The 15,446-nt window shown below is 44.2% G+C and overlaps 1 protein-coding gene across 1 annotated transcript; it reads right to left on the reverse strand.

Annotated features, from left to right (window-relative positions):
• Positions 1–1,458: 1,458 nt before the first annotated feature.
• On the reverse strand, positions 1,459–5,301 carry GJD2 (gap junction protein delta 2). The gene is made up of 2 exons (XM_025883546.2): positions 4,743–5,301; positions 1,459–3,712 (listed from the first exon to the last, which is right to left on the reverse strand). The coding sequence occupies exons 1-2, from the start codon at positions 4,811–4,813 to the stop codon at positions 2,818–2,820; spliced, it is 966 nt and encodes a 321-aa protein (XP_025739331.1). The 5' UTR covers positions 4,814–5,301; the 3' UTR covers positions 1,459–2,817.
• Positions 5,302–15,446: the final 10,145 nt, after the last annotated feature.

A 15,446-nucleotide genomic window follows, 5' to 3' on the forward strand; every position in this document is an offset into this window, starting at 1 on the left:
CTTCATTAAGTAGAAAGCAACAGAATCAAACTGACATACATCAGTCATTCTGAGGGATGACTCTATATGCCCAGAGGAAGGTGTATTCCCCCCCTCCACTTCTGACAAGTGAATTAATAATCTTTCCATTTGTGGGTGTTTGGAAACATCAAAGAACTGAAATAGATCAGCCCCACTGATACACTATCGTTCTTCTAATCTTATATCACAGCATAAATACAACAGCCCTTGTTTTCCACACAGATTCCTACTTCTTTCACACCCAAGCATATGCTAAGAGCTCTCAAACAACACTCTTCCTCCATCTCTGGGAGGTGTCTTAAAACATTTTTAGCTCACCAAACAGAAAACAGAGGAGGATCTGTTTCTTTACTCAAGGATAATCATTTTCAACTGCCTATTTATACTGCAGATGGAAACCTATAGGTTGAAATAAACATATTTTCATTCTAAAATTGGCATCTGTTCTGCTATCATTAAAGGGTGCCACAATTGTATTTGAAAAACAATAATCCAGGAAATTCTATGTTGCTTCACAATGTTCAGACCAAGTGCTCACTGGAATAAGGTGAATAGCACTAAAGTACTGGAGGAAGAACATTAGCCTCCTGAGCTAATGCGACTACATGTAGAGAGAAAATGCCAAAAATCATAGTGAAATGTGTGACTAAAAAGCAATATCTTATGACCTATAAGCAGAGGATCAGTTTCCTTTGAAAGAATCCAACAAGAAATGATTGACTGAAAGTCTAAAACGGTGCTGTACAAGACAGTAACAACTAACCATATATGGCTATTTAAATTAATTAAGATTAAATAAAGTGAGAAATTCAGTCGTTCAGTTGTACTAGCCACACTTTAAGAGTCAATAGCCACATGTAGCTAGTTGTACCCAATTTGAGCAACACAGAGTAGAAATTTCCATCATTTCACAAATTTATATTGGGCAGTGCTGGTCTGGAACGTTCTGTTTGACTATGATGTTAGCATCATTTTAAACATCAGACCTTAAAGAGATGATGGGGAGCACAGCATACCTGCCAGATGTGACAATCCATGACAGAAAAGAACTATGGAAAGGAAAAAAATATTCTACTCCTGGAATGAGCTAATAGGATAGAGTATTGGCATTTTATTACAAGAAATATCCCTAGACAAGCAGAGAAATCTTGGGCTACAATGGAATGGACTTAGTAAATACTACTATCTGAATGTCTCATCACACTCTTCTAAGCATTCCAAAATGTACCAGCCTCTACTCATCTGTTAGTGGCTGATTGGACTTTATCGGTCATCCATTCCTCACTTCCTGCCCCCGATGTCTGCTCTTTTGAACATGCAACAAAACATTTGTGAACATGTATTTAAATAAATAGAAACCCCAATCAAAGTAGAAAAATGCAGACTCTTCCCAGGTTACAAAAAAAGGCAAGAACTTTATTTAAACAAATCCTCAGTTGTGTGTTACATCATGTCCATACCTAAATCAAAAATCATAAATGATAATGCAAAGGAAATAGAGGGCTTCATAAAAGCAATTATCCAAATATTATTCTTGGCCAATGCTTGAACTAAATACACAGTGGAAGTGAAAGGTAGTGTATGGCACTTAAATAAATAAGAGCAAAGAGAACAAAACATATTCACAGTCCGAAGAAATAGGTTTTTGAACCTTTGGTATATGTCTCAAATAAACATCAGTAAACACATGTTAGCCAATAGTGTTTCATTGCAGGTTTCTCAAGCTAGGGCTCGTGTGTGTGTTGCAGAAATAACTGATAAAATAATAAATTGGGATTCACATGGGCTGATTAAGGTCTCTGGTGTGAGCACACAGATAAATTCAAACCATGGCAAAATGAAGTGCAGCTGTGTTGCACAATGAAACTACGTAAGAAAATGAATGAAATACACCAGTTAGAAATTCTGTGGCTCAAGTAGACACCCTTGATATTAACAACAGCGACAAAATATTTTTAATGCTAGCCAAAGTCCACAAGCTGGAAGGCAGAAATATCCCAAAGCTCATAACCACATGCCTAACAGTGCAACAACCATTTCACAGAAGTGTTATAGCTGCATATTGCAATCCCCTCCCTCCCACCCAACCCCTGCCCCTAAGAAACAGCACCAGTGCAGTTTGAGTTAGAAAATTGGAAATACTGAGACATTCCGAAGGTTTTCATAATGACCAAGGGCTAGTCAGATGGAGCTTTAATGCAAACCTCTGCCATGGCCATTCTCCAAAATCACCCCCCCTGTAATTCCCTCTAGCTTGCAGATAAACCATATTAGGTCTACTGTAAGGCCAGATTCAGAAAAAAAAGCTGGCATGCTATCCTGGGTTGAGGGAGAGGTGCATGCTGATGGGGTAGGTACATGGAAGATGCCTCAGGGATGTTTGTCCTGCAGCCTGGGATGAAGGGATGTGTTTAGATAGGTCACAAATTTTGTACCAATGAAGTATTTGTCTCACGCCATTCACCAGGATATAGAGCTCAGCAGAGCTAAGTCCTACTTGTTAGCTGTTCAAGTACACTGTTATTAGGATCAGACTGGGCCATAAATGAAGAGGGCCCAAAGAAGCCCCACTCATCCTCCTCACTCTAACCCGATGGTTTCTGTTGGAACCAATGGTGTGACCTGACGTGTGGTAATGGTTCTACTTTCTCTCCTCTCCCATTGATGCAAGGTCCTCTCTTATCCAGTCTTATCCTACATCTCAATAGTAAATGAGGGCAGATGCAGTCACTCTCCGAGCAGTCATCTGCCTCGGGGCTCCTTTTCATTCCCCAGGCCTTCCCCAAACCTGCCCCTTCACACATAGGCGGAGTCACTGGACTGAGTCCTGCCAAAATTGGGAACACTGACTCGGGGCAGGTCCTTGTTGCGGATCTCATAGACAGACTTCCTCTTGGCCTGGGCCCCTCGCACAGCCAGCTTGATCTTGCGCCATCCTAGGTGGTTGAGTTCAGCCAGGTTGAGCACAACACAGATGCCACTCACAGCAAACATGAACACTAGAAAGACAGTCTTCTCGGTAGGCCGGGACACATAACATTCTACTTCCTTGATGCAGGGGTAGCGGTCACACTCATACAACCCTGGGACACTGAAGCCATAGAGAAAGTATTGGCCCACCAGAAACCCAATCTCCAGGGCATTTCTGAACACCACTTGGATAATATAGAAGCGGGAGATGCCTTCCTGCCTTCGGAGCTTGGATCGCGCTGCAGTGCGCAGCCCTGATGGGTGTGGGGTCAGCTCCTTAACCTCTAAACAATCGGGCTCCATCTCTTTGCTGGTGTTCTCTGTGTTCTGCAGCACCCCATTGACAATGGCATTTTGCAACTTCTTATCTTCTCGTTTGCCACCACCACTGACTCCACTCCCAGTTCCTCCAGGACCCCCCATGGACTCAGGGGGTTCCCTGTCCAGGGCTAGGAAGACTGTAGAGTAGCGGCGTTCTCGCTGTTTAGCAGACTGGTGCACAGAGTAGGTGATGAAGCAGAGACTGGGGGTACACACCATTATGATCTGGAAGACCCAGTAACGAATGTGGGAGATAGGGAAGGCGCGGTCATAGCAGGCCTGGTTACAGCCGGGCTGCAGGGTGTTGCACACAAACATGGTCTGCTCATCATCGTACACCGTCTCCCCCACAATGGCCACAATGAGGATCCGGAAGATCACCACCACAGTCAACAGGATCCTGAGCAGGGAAAGAGGGAGGGAGAACCGTCTCAAGGGCTGAGTCACTGACTTGGGAAACCCCTGCTCCTCCTTTCCCTGCTCCTTATGTTTGCCAGTCCTTTGACTGGGGAGCTGTCCATCCCTGTGTGGTACTGAGCTGGAAATCTAGGAAATCTTTTTGCTGGTAGACTGAGAACACTTCATATTACAAGGGTCTCAAGTGTATATACCTCCATACACTGGACATGGTGTATTGCAACAGATAGATTTCACCTGTATACATGGAATGTACAGAGGCAAAAGACACCCACCTTCACTCTGGATATGGCAAATGCACATGGAATATCTGAACAGAGAGTATGTGTTTCAAAGTTATATACAGAGTGTGCATATAACTATCCCAAGTGGATATTTAGTTTACCCTCAGTGTAAATATTGAACTTAAGGCTTTATATAAACGGATAGCTATGATATCTATCCACATATATACATAGATATATATACAGTGTATATACATATGAATATATGTGTCTTTATATATAACGACACAAAAGTATCAACTGGGAGTGGGGGATTCTGATACTGTAAGTTTTAACAACCAAATCAGTTTAGTTTAATAAATGTTTTTGGGGGAAAGATACATCTGCTCCGAAGAGCAAATCCATCTCCCCATTTGCCCTTCTCTGTCCAAACACAACCCTGCCTTCCTTGTAGATTCTATTTAGGGAACCTGATGGAGATTGGCTCTGACTCCGGAGAGTGGGGGTACCACGACTGAGCCAACAACTCCTTTTCTAAGGGGAGAAGAGTCAACCCCCCGGTGGTGCTTCAGCGGGAAGGGATGGAGAGCTGATCAGGAGCAGCTGGGGGAGGGGAGCATCACTGGACACGGGGTGCTCAGTTAAACAGGGACACAGGCGCACGGACGGAAGAGGATGGGAAGAGGGCAGTGGATGGGCTGGGGGCTGTCGGGGCTCGGTTGGGACGTGAGAAGGGACTCCCGGGGGTCGCCCGACGGGGCCCGCTGACGGCCGGCTCAGCGCCCTTACCTCCCGATCATAGTGGAGTGCTGCTGCACCGCGGCTTCCAGCAGCCTCTCCAAGATGGTCCATTCCCCCATCGCTGTGCATCCGGAGGCAGCAGACAAAGACTGGGCAGCACCGGGCACGTTCCCGCTCCTGGCCCCTCCCTGGGCCGCACCTCCCGACTGGGAGCGTTTGACCCCGGATCAAAGAAGCAAACAAATTAAAAAAAAAAAAAATCCAGGAATCCCCTCTCCCTTTTATTGCACTTAAAAGAGGGAAATGAGAAAAGAAATCGTAGCGCACCCCGACCGATGGGGCAGCTGGCGCGGTCGCGAGAGCGGGCACGAACCTCCCGCGCCGTCCCGGGATCAGGTCCGGAGCCCGCGGATGCCCAGGAGAGGGGCGGGGCGGGGGTGGCAGCGAGCAGGTCCGCGAGCTCTCGCCCGCCCAAGAGAGCTCTCACCCCCGGGGTTGGGGGCCAGCGAAGGGTCCGGGCACCAGCCCCCGCACCTGGCACTTCAGCGGGCACCGGGCGCCCCTGGACTGCCGCCTGCGTGGCCCGGGCGTAGCGCGCGGAGCTGGCTGACGGGCTCGGGAATCCGCGGCCGCCGCCTCTAATCCGCCCTTAAGTAGTCTCTGCCTGCGTCACGCCAGGTCGGCGGAGGGGAGCCGAGCGCGGCGTGCGGCTGTCGCTGCGCGCTGGAGCCCGAGGGGCAGGGGACGCGCGCGCGGGGAGAGGGGGGCAAGAGTCCTGGGGGCCCGGCGGGGAGTGGGGCGACCTCGGGAGCAAGGATCGCAGCGCCCCTCGGGGCTTCTCGAAGCGCACAGGTAACCTCACCTGACCGCCAGTGCCCTGCAGGAGGACGGGCAGCCGGGAGCAGACGCGTGGGTGAGTGCGGAGGAGCGGGAGTAGGTCGTGTGGCCTCCCTACGTGCGTCCCTCACCTTTTTGCTCTTTGTCTTCCGGAAGACCACTAAAATTCCCTGTCTAAATGGGGATGCTGGTTGGGGGAAGGTGAATGGGAGCGACGGTAGGACACTTTTAAATCTCCCTTGGAGAGGCCTGAGTGGCGGAGAATGAGCCTGCGGTTCGGTGCCTCCGTGGGTCCGATGCTGGGATGAGGAAGGCTTGAGGAGGGTCCATTTAGGCCAAAGCTTAAATGCAGGTGTGAAGCTGCTTCTGAGGAAGGGGTCTGGACACAAGTCTATACTTAGGAAGTGCCTCGCGTGAGCTGGTGGGTGGCCACGATTTAAGGTCTGGCTTCCCCCAGCACAAACGCAGATGCTTTGCTGGTTTTTTTTTTTTTTTATATCTATTTATTTGTTTGTTTATGTGTTTATTTATTTGCTAATGGGTGTACATCTCAGGTTAAACTTGGTCTGAATCTGAATTTAAGGAGGCCCAGTACTCTACTATCAGAAACAAAACCGCTGACAACCTCACCCCATCTTCACTTCACTTATCTGGTCTTGGCTTTCTCCTCTCAACTAACAGATCTTGGTTTCTGTCTTTAAATTTACATTTTGTTGTCCATTCTATCCAGAGCAACTGCTTAATTGGTTGCTACAAAATACAAACAATCACACCAGGCTGCTAATTAGCTCAGGGGTCAGTATTAAGAGACACAGTAGTTGGGAGTGATTCATATAAATGTACCCAAAGCACAATGGGTAAGTGGTTGTCAGCCTTTGAAAAACACAACTTTGTAAAAGGGTTGCTAACTCATTGTAGGAGCCTTCATTATCCACAAGGATCATAGCACATAAGTGTATTACATAAATCACACCATTATGAGCTTTCAGTTCTAGAGCAACCAAGGTGTTTGGGTAGCAAGTGGCCCAGGGACTGGGAGGAAGGGTACCAGGCATGGGCTTGAGTCCACTCACACTGCACTTTTGTGTTAAATGACTTTCAAGGCACAACTCAATATTCAGTGCAAGAGGGATCAGAGAGATTTCTCCTAGGCCAGACATCTTTACCCCAAGGAAGCAGTTTTTCACTGCAGAGAAGTAAAAGAGTCTACTAAAAATGGGAAGGGTATAGGGTATAAGTGGAACATTAGGGCTAAGGCAGGTGCTCCTTCTTTCCTGCTGGGCAGAGAAGAGACACAAAGATGAGGCTGGATGTGTATGCTATTATCCAATCCGCTTCCAGATGGAATGGTGATCCCCCGGCTCAGACTTTGGGTTTTCTCAGACTTCCTTCCTGCTTCCTTAGACCCTGGCTCCCTGTATTCTCTCCTTTGGCAGACACTTTTGGAGTAAAGGATCTTAGACAGGGGTGAATGAGTGAGACAGTCCCATAGGAAATCTGTCTAACATCTTCAACTGCCCTAAAATAAGCTGCACAACTCAAAATCATTATGTTCTATACATGTGGTTTTATCAAACCCTTGAAGATGATGATCCTAAGACCATAGAATGCAGGAAATACATTTTAAATATTCTTACAATGCAGTTTTCAAACACTAAGTTATGACTACATTAGTTGGTTATTTTAAAATAGTTTAATATGTCATATAGATTCAACATGGTAACACACATATAAACACACAAAAACATCTATACGTAGAACCTATAATTTAAAAGACTCATCTGTTAGATTTGGTAGCCTGTTTTTATATGAAAACCTTCTCACCGCCACACTTTGAAAACAATGAACTGTTTTATTTTTTTATTTTATTATTATTTTTTTAAATGCGTGGTCCTTTTTTTTTTTTAAGATTTTATTTATTTATTTGACAGAGAGACACAGCGAGAGAGGGAACCCAAGCAGGGGGAGTGGGAGAGGGAGAAGCAGGCCTCCTGCTGAGCAGGGAGCCCGATGCGGGGTTCCATCCCAGGACCCTGGGATCATGACCTGAGCCGAAGGCAGACGCTTAACGACTGAGCCACCCAGGCGCCCCTGAGCTGTTTTATTTTTTAAAAAACACTTATCTATTCATTTGAGAGAGAGAGAGAATGTGAGTGGAGAGGACTGGAGGGAAAGGGAGAGAGAGAACCCCCAAGCAGACCCCCAGCTGAGCGGGGAGCCCATCGTGGAACTAATCCCAGGACCCTGAGATCGTGACTCTGAAATCAAGAACTGGACACCCAACCAACTGAGCCACCCAGGTGCCCGGAGCTGTTTTATTTTTTTAAAATCACTCATAAGATGTTTTACTTCCTATGTTGTATTTCCTTTTTTGAGCCTGATCAATACCACATTCAATTAGTAATTTGCCCCGAGAGTGCTGCATTAAATATGGAGAGGTTCTATGTAGAGCCAGACACTTCTGAATTTCCTCAGAGCATTATCTCATCCCACTGATTCTCACTGTCTCAATTCCCCTCTGAGCAAAGACCCCATTTAAGTCAACTGAGAAGTTTGTTCCATTGGCTCTTATTTAAAACTCATCTTCCTCTACAAAAGTCATGGTTTTAGATGAAAAACAGTGAGCTCATAGAATAAACCTTCTTGTACATTAGACTATTTGGGGGATATGCATTAAAAAAACAGATACTGGAGTCCACCCCAAATCTCTAAATTAAAATCTATGGAAGTGAGGTTTAAGTACCTGCATTTTAATTTAATTCTTGCCAGTGTTTCTGGTAACAGTAACAAGTTGAGAATTCTTGTTTCTGTGAGTATTAGAGCAGAGAGGGTCCTAAAAATCAGGAAATCCTATCACCTTGTTTCACAGATGTTAAAATTGACCCCCAGATTAGGTGGATTGCCTAAAGTCATACAAGTAAGGAAAAACTATGAAGAAAGTGCTATTTAAGAGTCCTAGAGGAGAAGACCAAATAATTTCAAAGGATGGAAGATATGATCTTTGAAGAAGAAAAAAGGAATTAAACTGGTTTGGGTCATGGGGACATACCAACCAGTACGTATCTACAGGAAAGTAATACCTGGATTGTTGGATTTGCAAAGGCCAATGTCTTACTAAACAGTAATTTCCATTAATAGAAACAGGAAAAACATTTTCTACAATTAGGTGGAGAAAACTGTAAAGGCACATAGCAAAGGGCATGAATATTCTAATATAAGGAGAGAATAGAGAGTTACTGACAATGATTCATTTTACTACATGGGTGTATCTGGATTTGCTCCTAATCTTATATGTGTTTAGGATTTCATTCTCTTCTTAACCACAGATTCCCAGGTGAACCTGTTAGCTTTGCAGCTTCAAACATTTGGTAAAGGAAACCCCCACCAGGCACTTTGTCGAAGGTGTAAGAAGGAAAGTGAATCTATTGTCCTCTCCTTTACTGGACTGTAAATTCTTGGGGAGCAGAAGGTACGCCTTATATAGGTCATGGTACTTTCCACAGTGTCTTTAGCATTGTGGAGACTTAAATTCATTGAAGGAGTAGGGTGGTTATTCTGGCTGTCTAGTCTCCTCAGTCCGGGAGACCAGCACATTCCCTGAGTAGAGGTGCGTCCTGGCTCCCCTGTGATCATAAGTTACATTCAAACTGAGAGGAGAAAGGGTTCCCTTTTGCCAAGGGAAAGTCCCTTCACACCTGGGGCCGCCTGCGCCCCTTACTAAAAAGCTGTTTTGCTAACCACCAGCCCCCTGCTCTGACTTGGTGCTGCTTTCACTCACTGTGGTCCCATCACCCACTGCACTAACCCAGGGAATGCTGCTGAGCTTGCAAGACTTGTGCTGCCCCATCAGAGAGGCAAGGCAGCCCAGGAGGCTGATCACAGCCCTGCATACACAGATGCTGGGAAGCGCCAGCATCTGTAGCCTCCAGGATTTGTGTGGCTCAGAAGGGACTGCGTTCAGTTTGGGATTGGCTTTTGTGTTAAAGTCCTCCACATTTCATTCACAAACAGCTAAGATTAACTGAGCTTTATCTCCCCCAGTGGCCTACATACATCTGTTTCCTAATGAAACCATCGAATTTTCTTCTGGGGGGGCAAACCCAACCTGTCTTGTGAGACTTAAAAAACCTAAGCAGCCAATGAAATCTACTCCTCTTTGCTGCGAAGTGATTTCTCTCTCTCTCTCTTTTTTTGCTTTTGTGCTTCCTTACCCACATATAGGCCCCAGTCCAAATGTTTAGGGAAGTACTTCTGTTTTTGCTGTCCAGACAAAATTTACAGAGTAATGTTTCCTGTAGGAGTAAAGCTGTCCAACCCACAGTTATAAGTAGCCCTGAATATGGTGGCTTGCTGTGTGGCTTAGGACTTCCCAGAGCCTGTTACTTTCAGAACTATTCCTCAATCTCATGATCCCAAATGTGAAGCTGTGTCTTAGCCCCAGGAGACCATGTATCTAAATAGTGGGGAAATTGAACATCTTCTGTGTGTTAGTCCTTTTAATAAAAGGGTATATTTCCCTTTTTAAAAACCACACGTACAAATTCCCCATTCCCCACCCACCTTGTATATAGAGAATATACCTATGTGTAGTAACATCTCAGGGATTAATGTAATATGACATTGTGGCCAAAGCAGATGAGTGAAATCACAGCAAATAAATTAACACTCCATTTAGAATTGAATCAGCCCTGCTGACACATAATCTTTCACATCTATGTCAAGTCGTGATTCCCATTCACATCAGGAGCTTCCCAGGGGGGCTTATTAAACCTGCAGGAAGAGATTTCTTTTAAGTCAACACTATTCAAAAGTCATTCAGCTACAGTGCAGAAGAGCCTGCCTGGGGTCTGGGCACCCCACCTTTTCACACTCTCATTGTTGCTGTCCAGCCAGCACCCCAGCCAAGGAGGATATAGCTGGGCTTCCAGCTGAGTGCATTTCCAGGCTGTATAAAAGAGATGAGGAAATGACAAGGGAGATGCACGTGGGGTAGGACCTGCCCCTGACACATTTGTTAAACTGGGAGAATAGAAGTTAGTTCTCTCATGCACCCTTCTTGCACGTCTTCCATATCAGTGTGCTCCTGCTAAAAGTTGGATTCATCCTGGTGCTTCATATCCATGGTCAAGATAATTATGTGGAATTGATATTTATCCCAAAAGGAATCTTCTCTAAGATCTTATTTTCAAGGTTATTTCTTGCTTTCATAATCATACTGGGATTCTCCTGGTTGCCTGCTATCTTGACCCTCTGAAATCAGCCAATTTCTGTTTTTTTGCCAAGACTCTGGGGGCTCAGGCATTACCCAGCCCTGAGGCCTTTGTGATTTTCTAGCTCTTGTCTACCTAGCTGCCTTCTGATCACCTTTGGGCACCAAATCCGAGTCTGGTATGGAAGGCCTCTTGTTTCTGGACCTGGGGTGAGACTGGAAAGAAGCTATCACTCACTCATTACTCACTGCATGTTCAGCCCCCTCACTGCAGTATTTTGATAGTCAGCCAAGGATTTGTCAAGACCAGAGACTCCCAACTTGCCCATTTGATCCGGTTCACAATCTTCGCTGACCTGCAAAATCTCACACCAAATTTCTTTTTGTTATAAAATCATCAGCCCACCTTGACTATAGATGGCCTTTGGTCATACCTCCCATCCCTGGAACTCCCCTGGAATCCTCAACCTCGTGACTTTTGAGCCTCCCACCGTGTACCTCACCCACTCCCCACCCCTTACTCAACCACCATAAAGGAAAGTAATCCGATAAACAAGCATACCAGGGTGTTAATAACTGATAACCACTTAATGTATTATCCTTCTCAGAGGAATTATCCTCATTTAACTTGCAAAGCCTGTATTCAAAGAAATGAAATTTTCTAGGTAGTTTCCCAAACATTGTACAGAAGAAGAGAACAGCTATTTGGGCGTAAGGGATGTTCTGAGCCTCCTCAAATCACACCACACAAGTACTTGCTTCTTTTATTGATCTGTAAAGTGGTCCTACTTGTGGAAATACAGGAATTACATTAACACAATGGTTCTTAAACTTTACTGTACGTTAAAATCACCTGGAGAGCTTTGGAAAATCCCAATGCCTAGGTTGTATCCCAGACCAATTAAAGCAGTGTTTCTGGAGGGGAGCCCAATGCACTGATATTTAAAAACAACAACAACAACAAAAAACTCTCCAGGTGATTCCATATGCAGTCAGGTTTGTGCACTAGTGCAGTAATATCCACCACCAACTTCTTAGGCACAACAGCCCTGCGGGAGCCCAATAAAATAGGTTTTCTCCTCATGCTGGGAATGGTGCTTCTGGACATAAAGCCAGAATTTCATTCTGAAAATGTGTTCCTGTGGTTTTGTAAGTACTTAGTATAATCCATATGGGCTAGGTAGTTAGTTGCTAAACTGCAAACACCCATCTCATTTCATCTCAGGCCACTCCTGACCATCTGGTCCTCGTATTTTCAGCACAGGGCCATGTGTGTATTAATGAAATGATTGCATCCGATTACATCTTTTATTCAGAGCACAAGAAGAACAGTCCATATATTTTGTTCTCCAGCATCACTGTTTCTCTCATGATGTCAATAATTAAGTTATTCTTTCTATTTCAATGCAGAGGTGGGATGGTCTTCCATTAAAGTAAGAGTGTACATCAAATATGTTATTGTTCATAATAAAATTTCAACTTTGCTTCCTGTTATCTATAATATAGATATAATATAGATATATCAGTCAAAAGCATAGACTTCCCCGGGTTAGATACTTATTAGTAGTCTCCATTTAAAAATGTCCCATCATAGGGGTACCTGGGTGGCTCGGTTGGTTAAGTGTCTGAGTCTCAGTTTCAGCTCAGGTCATGGTCTCAGGGTTGTGAGATTGAGCCCCGAGGTGGGCTCACACTCAGGCCAGAGTCTGCTTAGGATTCTCTCTCTCTCCCTCTCCCTCTGCCCCTCCCCATGCTCTCATGTGTTCTCTTTCTCTCTAAAATAAATAAAATCTTTAAAAAAAATAAAAATGTCACATAATTCATGTTAATAAACAAGTTGTGACAATTGGTATACAAGAGAGATCACCTAAGCGCACCAAAGAGCTGAGTTAGTTGCTGTTTTCTCTAGTTTCTCTGCAAAGGTCAGATGGTCAGAAAGCCATATGCCTGGACTGTACTTTTCTGCCACTGCTTGGTGGAGTAGGGAAGGGTCAGGGGAAGGGGACCCACTTCTTAGTCTAAATCTTTAATCACAGTCTTGCAACCAAAACTGTCTCCTAAGGAAATTTTATAATGCCAGTTGTTCAAATAAAAAGGATGTTTTTCCATCTTGTGACATCTGAATGAACAAAGATGAATGAAGAATGGATAAGTCGATAAATAGGATGGTGCTCACTCTTTATCAACTAGTTATATTCTCTCTTACCCTTTTATGTTACTAGAGTAAACATTTAAAAATCAACAAATACAGACATATATATACACATATATATGTACATTGTTACAACCAAATTCCACCAACCCATTAATATTTGATCTTTGATCTTTGCACATATAGATTCTTAGCCCAAACATTCATTTGTTTGCTCAGTGAAGATTTACTCATTGCCCAGTACGTGCCAGGGGGATATAGTAATGAATAAAATGATATAGTCCCTGATCTCATGGAGTTTAAAATCTAGTAGGAGAGATATATACAAATGAGTCAATAGCAATGTGTAATTTTAAAGCTGTGATAACAGCTACCAATGGATAGCTCTGAAATATGCAGCCCCAGTGTATAATGGGGCAGGCAGGGGCTGCCCTGCTTTGTGAGTAAGATTTGGGGAGTGAAAGGCATTTTTTAGCTGAGATCTAAAGGGAGAGTAACAGTAAACCAGGTGGAAGGTGTGGAAAAGGAGCATTCTGAGCTCAGGAAACAGCAGTGAACAGACCCTGGAGTGGGAGAGAGTAACACATTCAAAGAACTGTGAGGCCCCCATGGTTGTTGGTTCATAGAGTGGGAAGCAGAGGGGCATGCAACCAGGCTGCAGAGTCAGGCAGGGGTCTCATCAAACAGAGCCTTATAGGCTAGGGTGAAGATATTGGTATTTTTCCTAAGAGTAATGTGCTGCTTTGGAGGGCTCGGAAAGAAGGAAGTGACATGATTAGGTTTGTTTTTTAAAGCTCAATCCATTTGCATTATGGAGAGAATAGACTGAAGAGGGTGGGCAAAAGCAGATGCAGGTAAACTAGGGATAACAAGCCACTGGTGAAGGGTTAAACTCAAGTAACACCCATTCAGGCATTTACCTTCTGATCCCTCAGGGACTATGAGGCTACACCAGGGAAACACTTCTAGTATTTAACCCTGTCAGTTCTCAGGCTAAGGAGCTAGATGACTTCTCAGGAACCATCCTGAATTAATAATCTTCTTTAATTATGAAGGAAATAAATAGGCCCTGATTGTAATGGTCAACATAAATATCTCCATGATTAGTTGAATCTTAAGGGCATTACTAATTGTGACGCCTCTTTCAAACACATTTGTCTCTGAGCACAGTAAACAAATTGTGGAAGGCAGCCTCTTAGCACCAAGCAATTTCAAAGAAATGGGAAGAGTCGGCCCCCCAGTAAAGGAGGCCAGGGCTCCTGTGCAGCTTTTTTTACCCTGGAAACCCATGTTTTGCCTCAGTTCTGTGGTTCAGCAGAGGCCAGAGAAAAGTTCAGGTGGAGGGTACGGTTCTTTGGGAGAGGAAAGGGACATTAATGTTCAGGAAATTCTTGCGATTTTGCCCAGTTATTTTGAATAATATTGTTTAAAGATGGCTCCGCAATCAAATGAAACTAAGGAGATCAACACTGCTGTTGATAAACAAATCCTGGGGAAAAGAACACAGATGAAAGTTGTTTTCCTGGGAGAATATAAATATACTCCAAATTTGGTGCCATAACTCAAACTATTTCTGAGAATCCTCTTTTAGAATTGTCTCCAGAACCCCTTGTTAGCATGTAAAAAGATTCTCATTACTTGAAAAAAATCGCACCTCGTTTTTTACTATAAGTTGTGTGAGCCAGCCTGATTACTCAATTTATTTTCATTAGAGCCTTCTGAAAATACATATTTTAATGAATCTGAATTTAAAAGAGGGGGAAAAATGATTTGCACCTGCATCGTGTAGAGTTTCTTGGCAACTGTGAGCTGGGATTCGGGTTCCTTCTGCTTCTCCAGCATACAAGTTGGATGGTTTCCTTGTGTTATCCATAAATATCCAGTAACTTTTGGTTTTTTACAAAATCAAATTCCCCTTCAAAGAATGGGTTTGTTATCACTGAAGATATTCACAAACCTACTTGGCAGGCCAAGAATAAATACAACAAGCAGTAGGTGAGTTCCTGCAATATTCTGTGCACTGATAGGGCGCTGTGATGCCCCACACGGCTGACCTTGCTCCTCTGTCTTCTCCTGACTCTTACTTTTCCTCCAGACTCAGCCCAGCTATGTGCCCTCTAGGAAGACCCCCTCCTTCCCCACCATATGCCCTGCACAATTTTGTTAGGTGCTCCCAGCATATAATTTCCCATGCTGAATAATAATCATCCTCACCAATAGACCGTAAACTTTTCCAGAGCAGGAACTGTTTTATTTTTGTTTTGTTTTGCTTTTACCTTTATATCCTTCAGTACCTAGCACAATACATGGAATGTAATAGGCACTCAAATATTTACTAAGTAAAACTTCATAAAGAGAGCAGCCATAGAATACTGGTCCAGGAGAGAGAGATTTAGTATCCAGGTTTTTCCATGGCAAGCAGAATCCATCAATTCTCACCTCTGGCACTACCTTCTCAGGAATCCTTTCTGACCTTAACATTTTTCTTGCCTAGGCTTGGTGCCCCTTAGGGAACACTTTCTTCCTTCCTTCCTTCCTTCCTTCCTTCCTTCCT

This window comes from Callorhinus ursinus, unplaced genomic scaffold (genome assembly GCF_003265705.2).
Source record: "Callorhinus ursinus isolate GAN/ISIS: 27379988/994484 unplaced genomic scaffold, GSC_fseal_2.0 scaffold25, whole genome shotgun sequence".
NCBI classification, from domain to species: domain Eukaryota; kingdom Metazoa; phylum Chordata; class Mammalia; order Carnivora; family Otariidae; genus Callorhinus; species Callorhinus ursinus.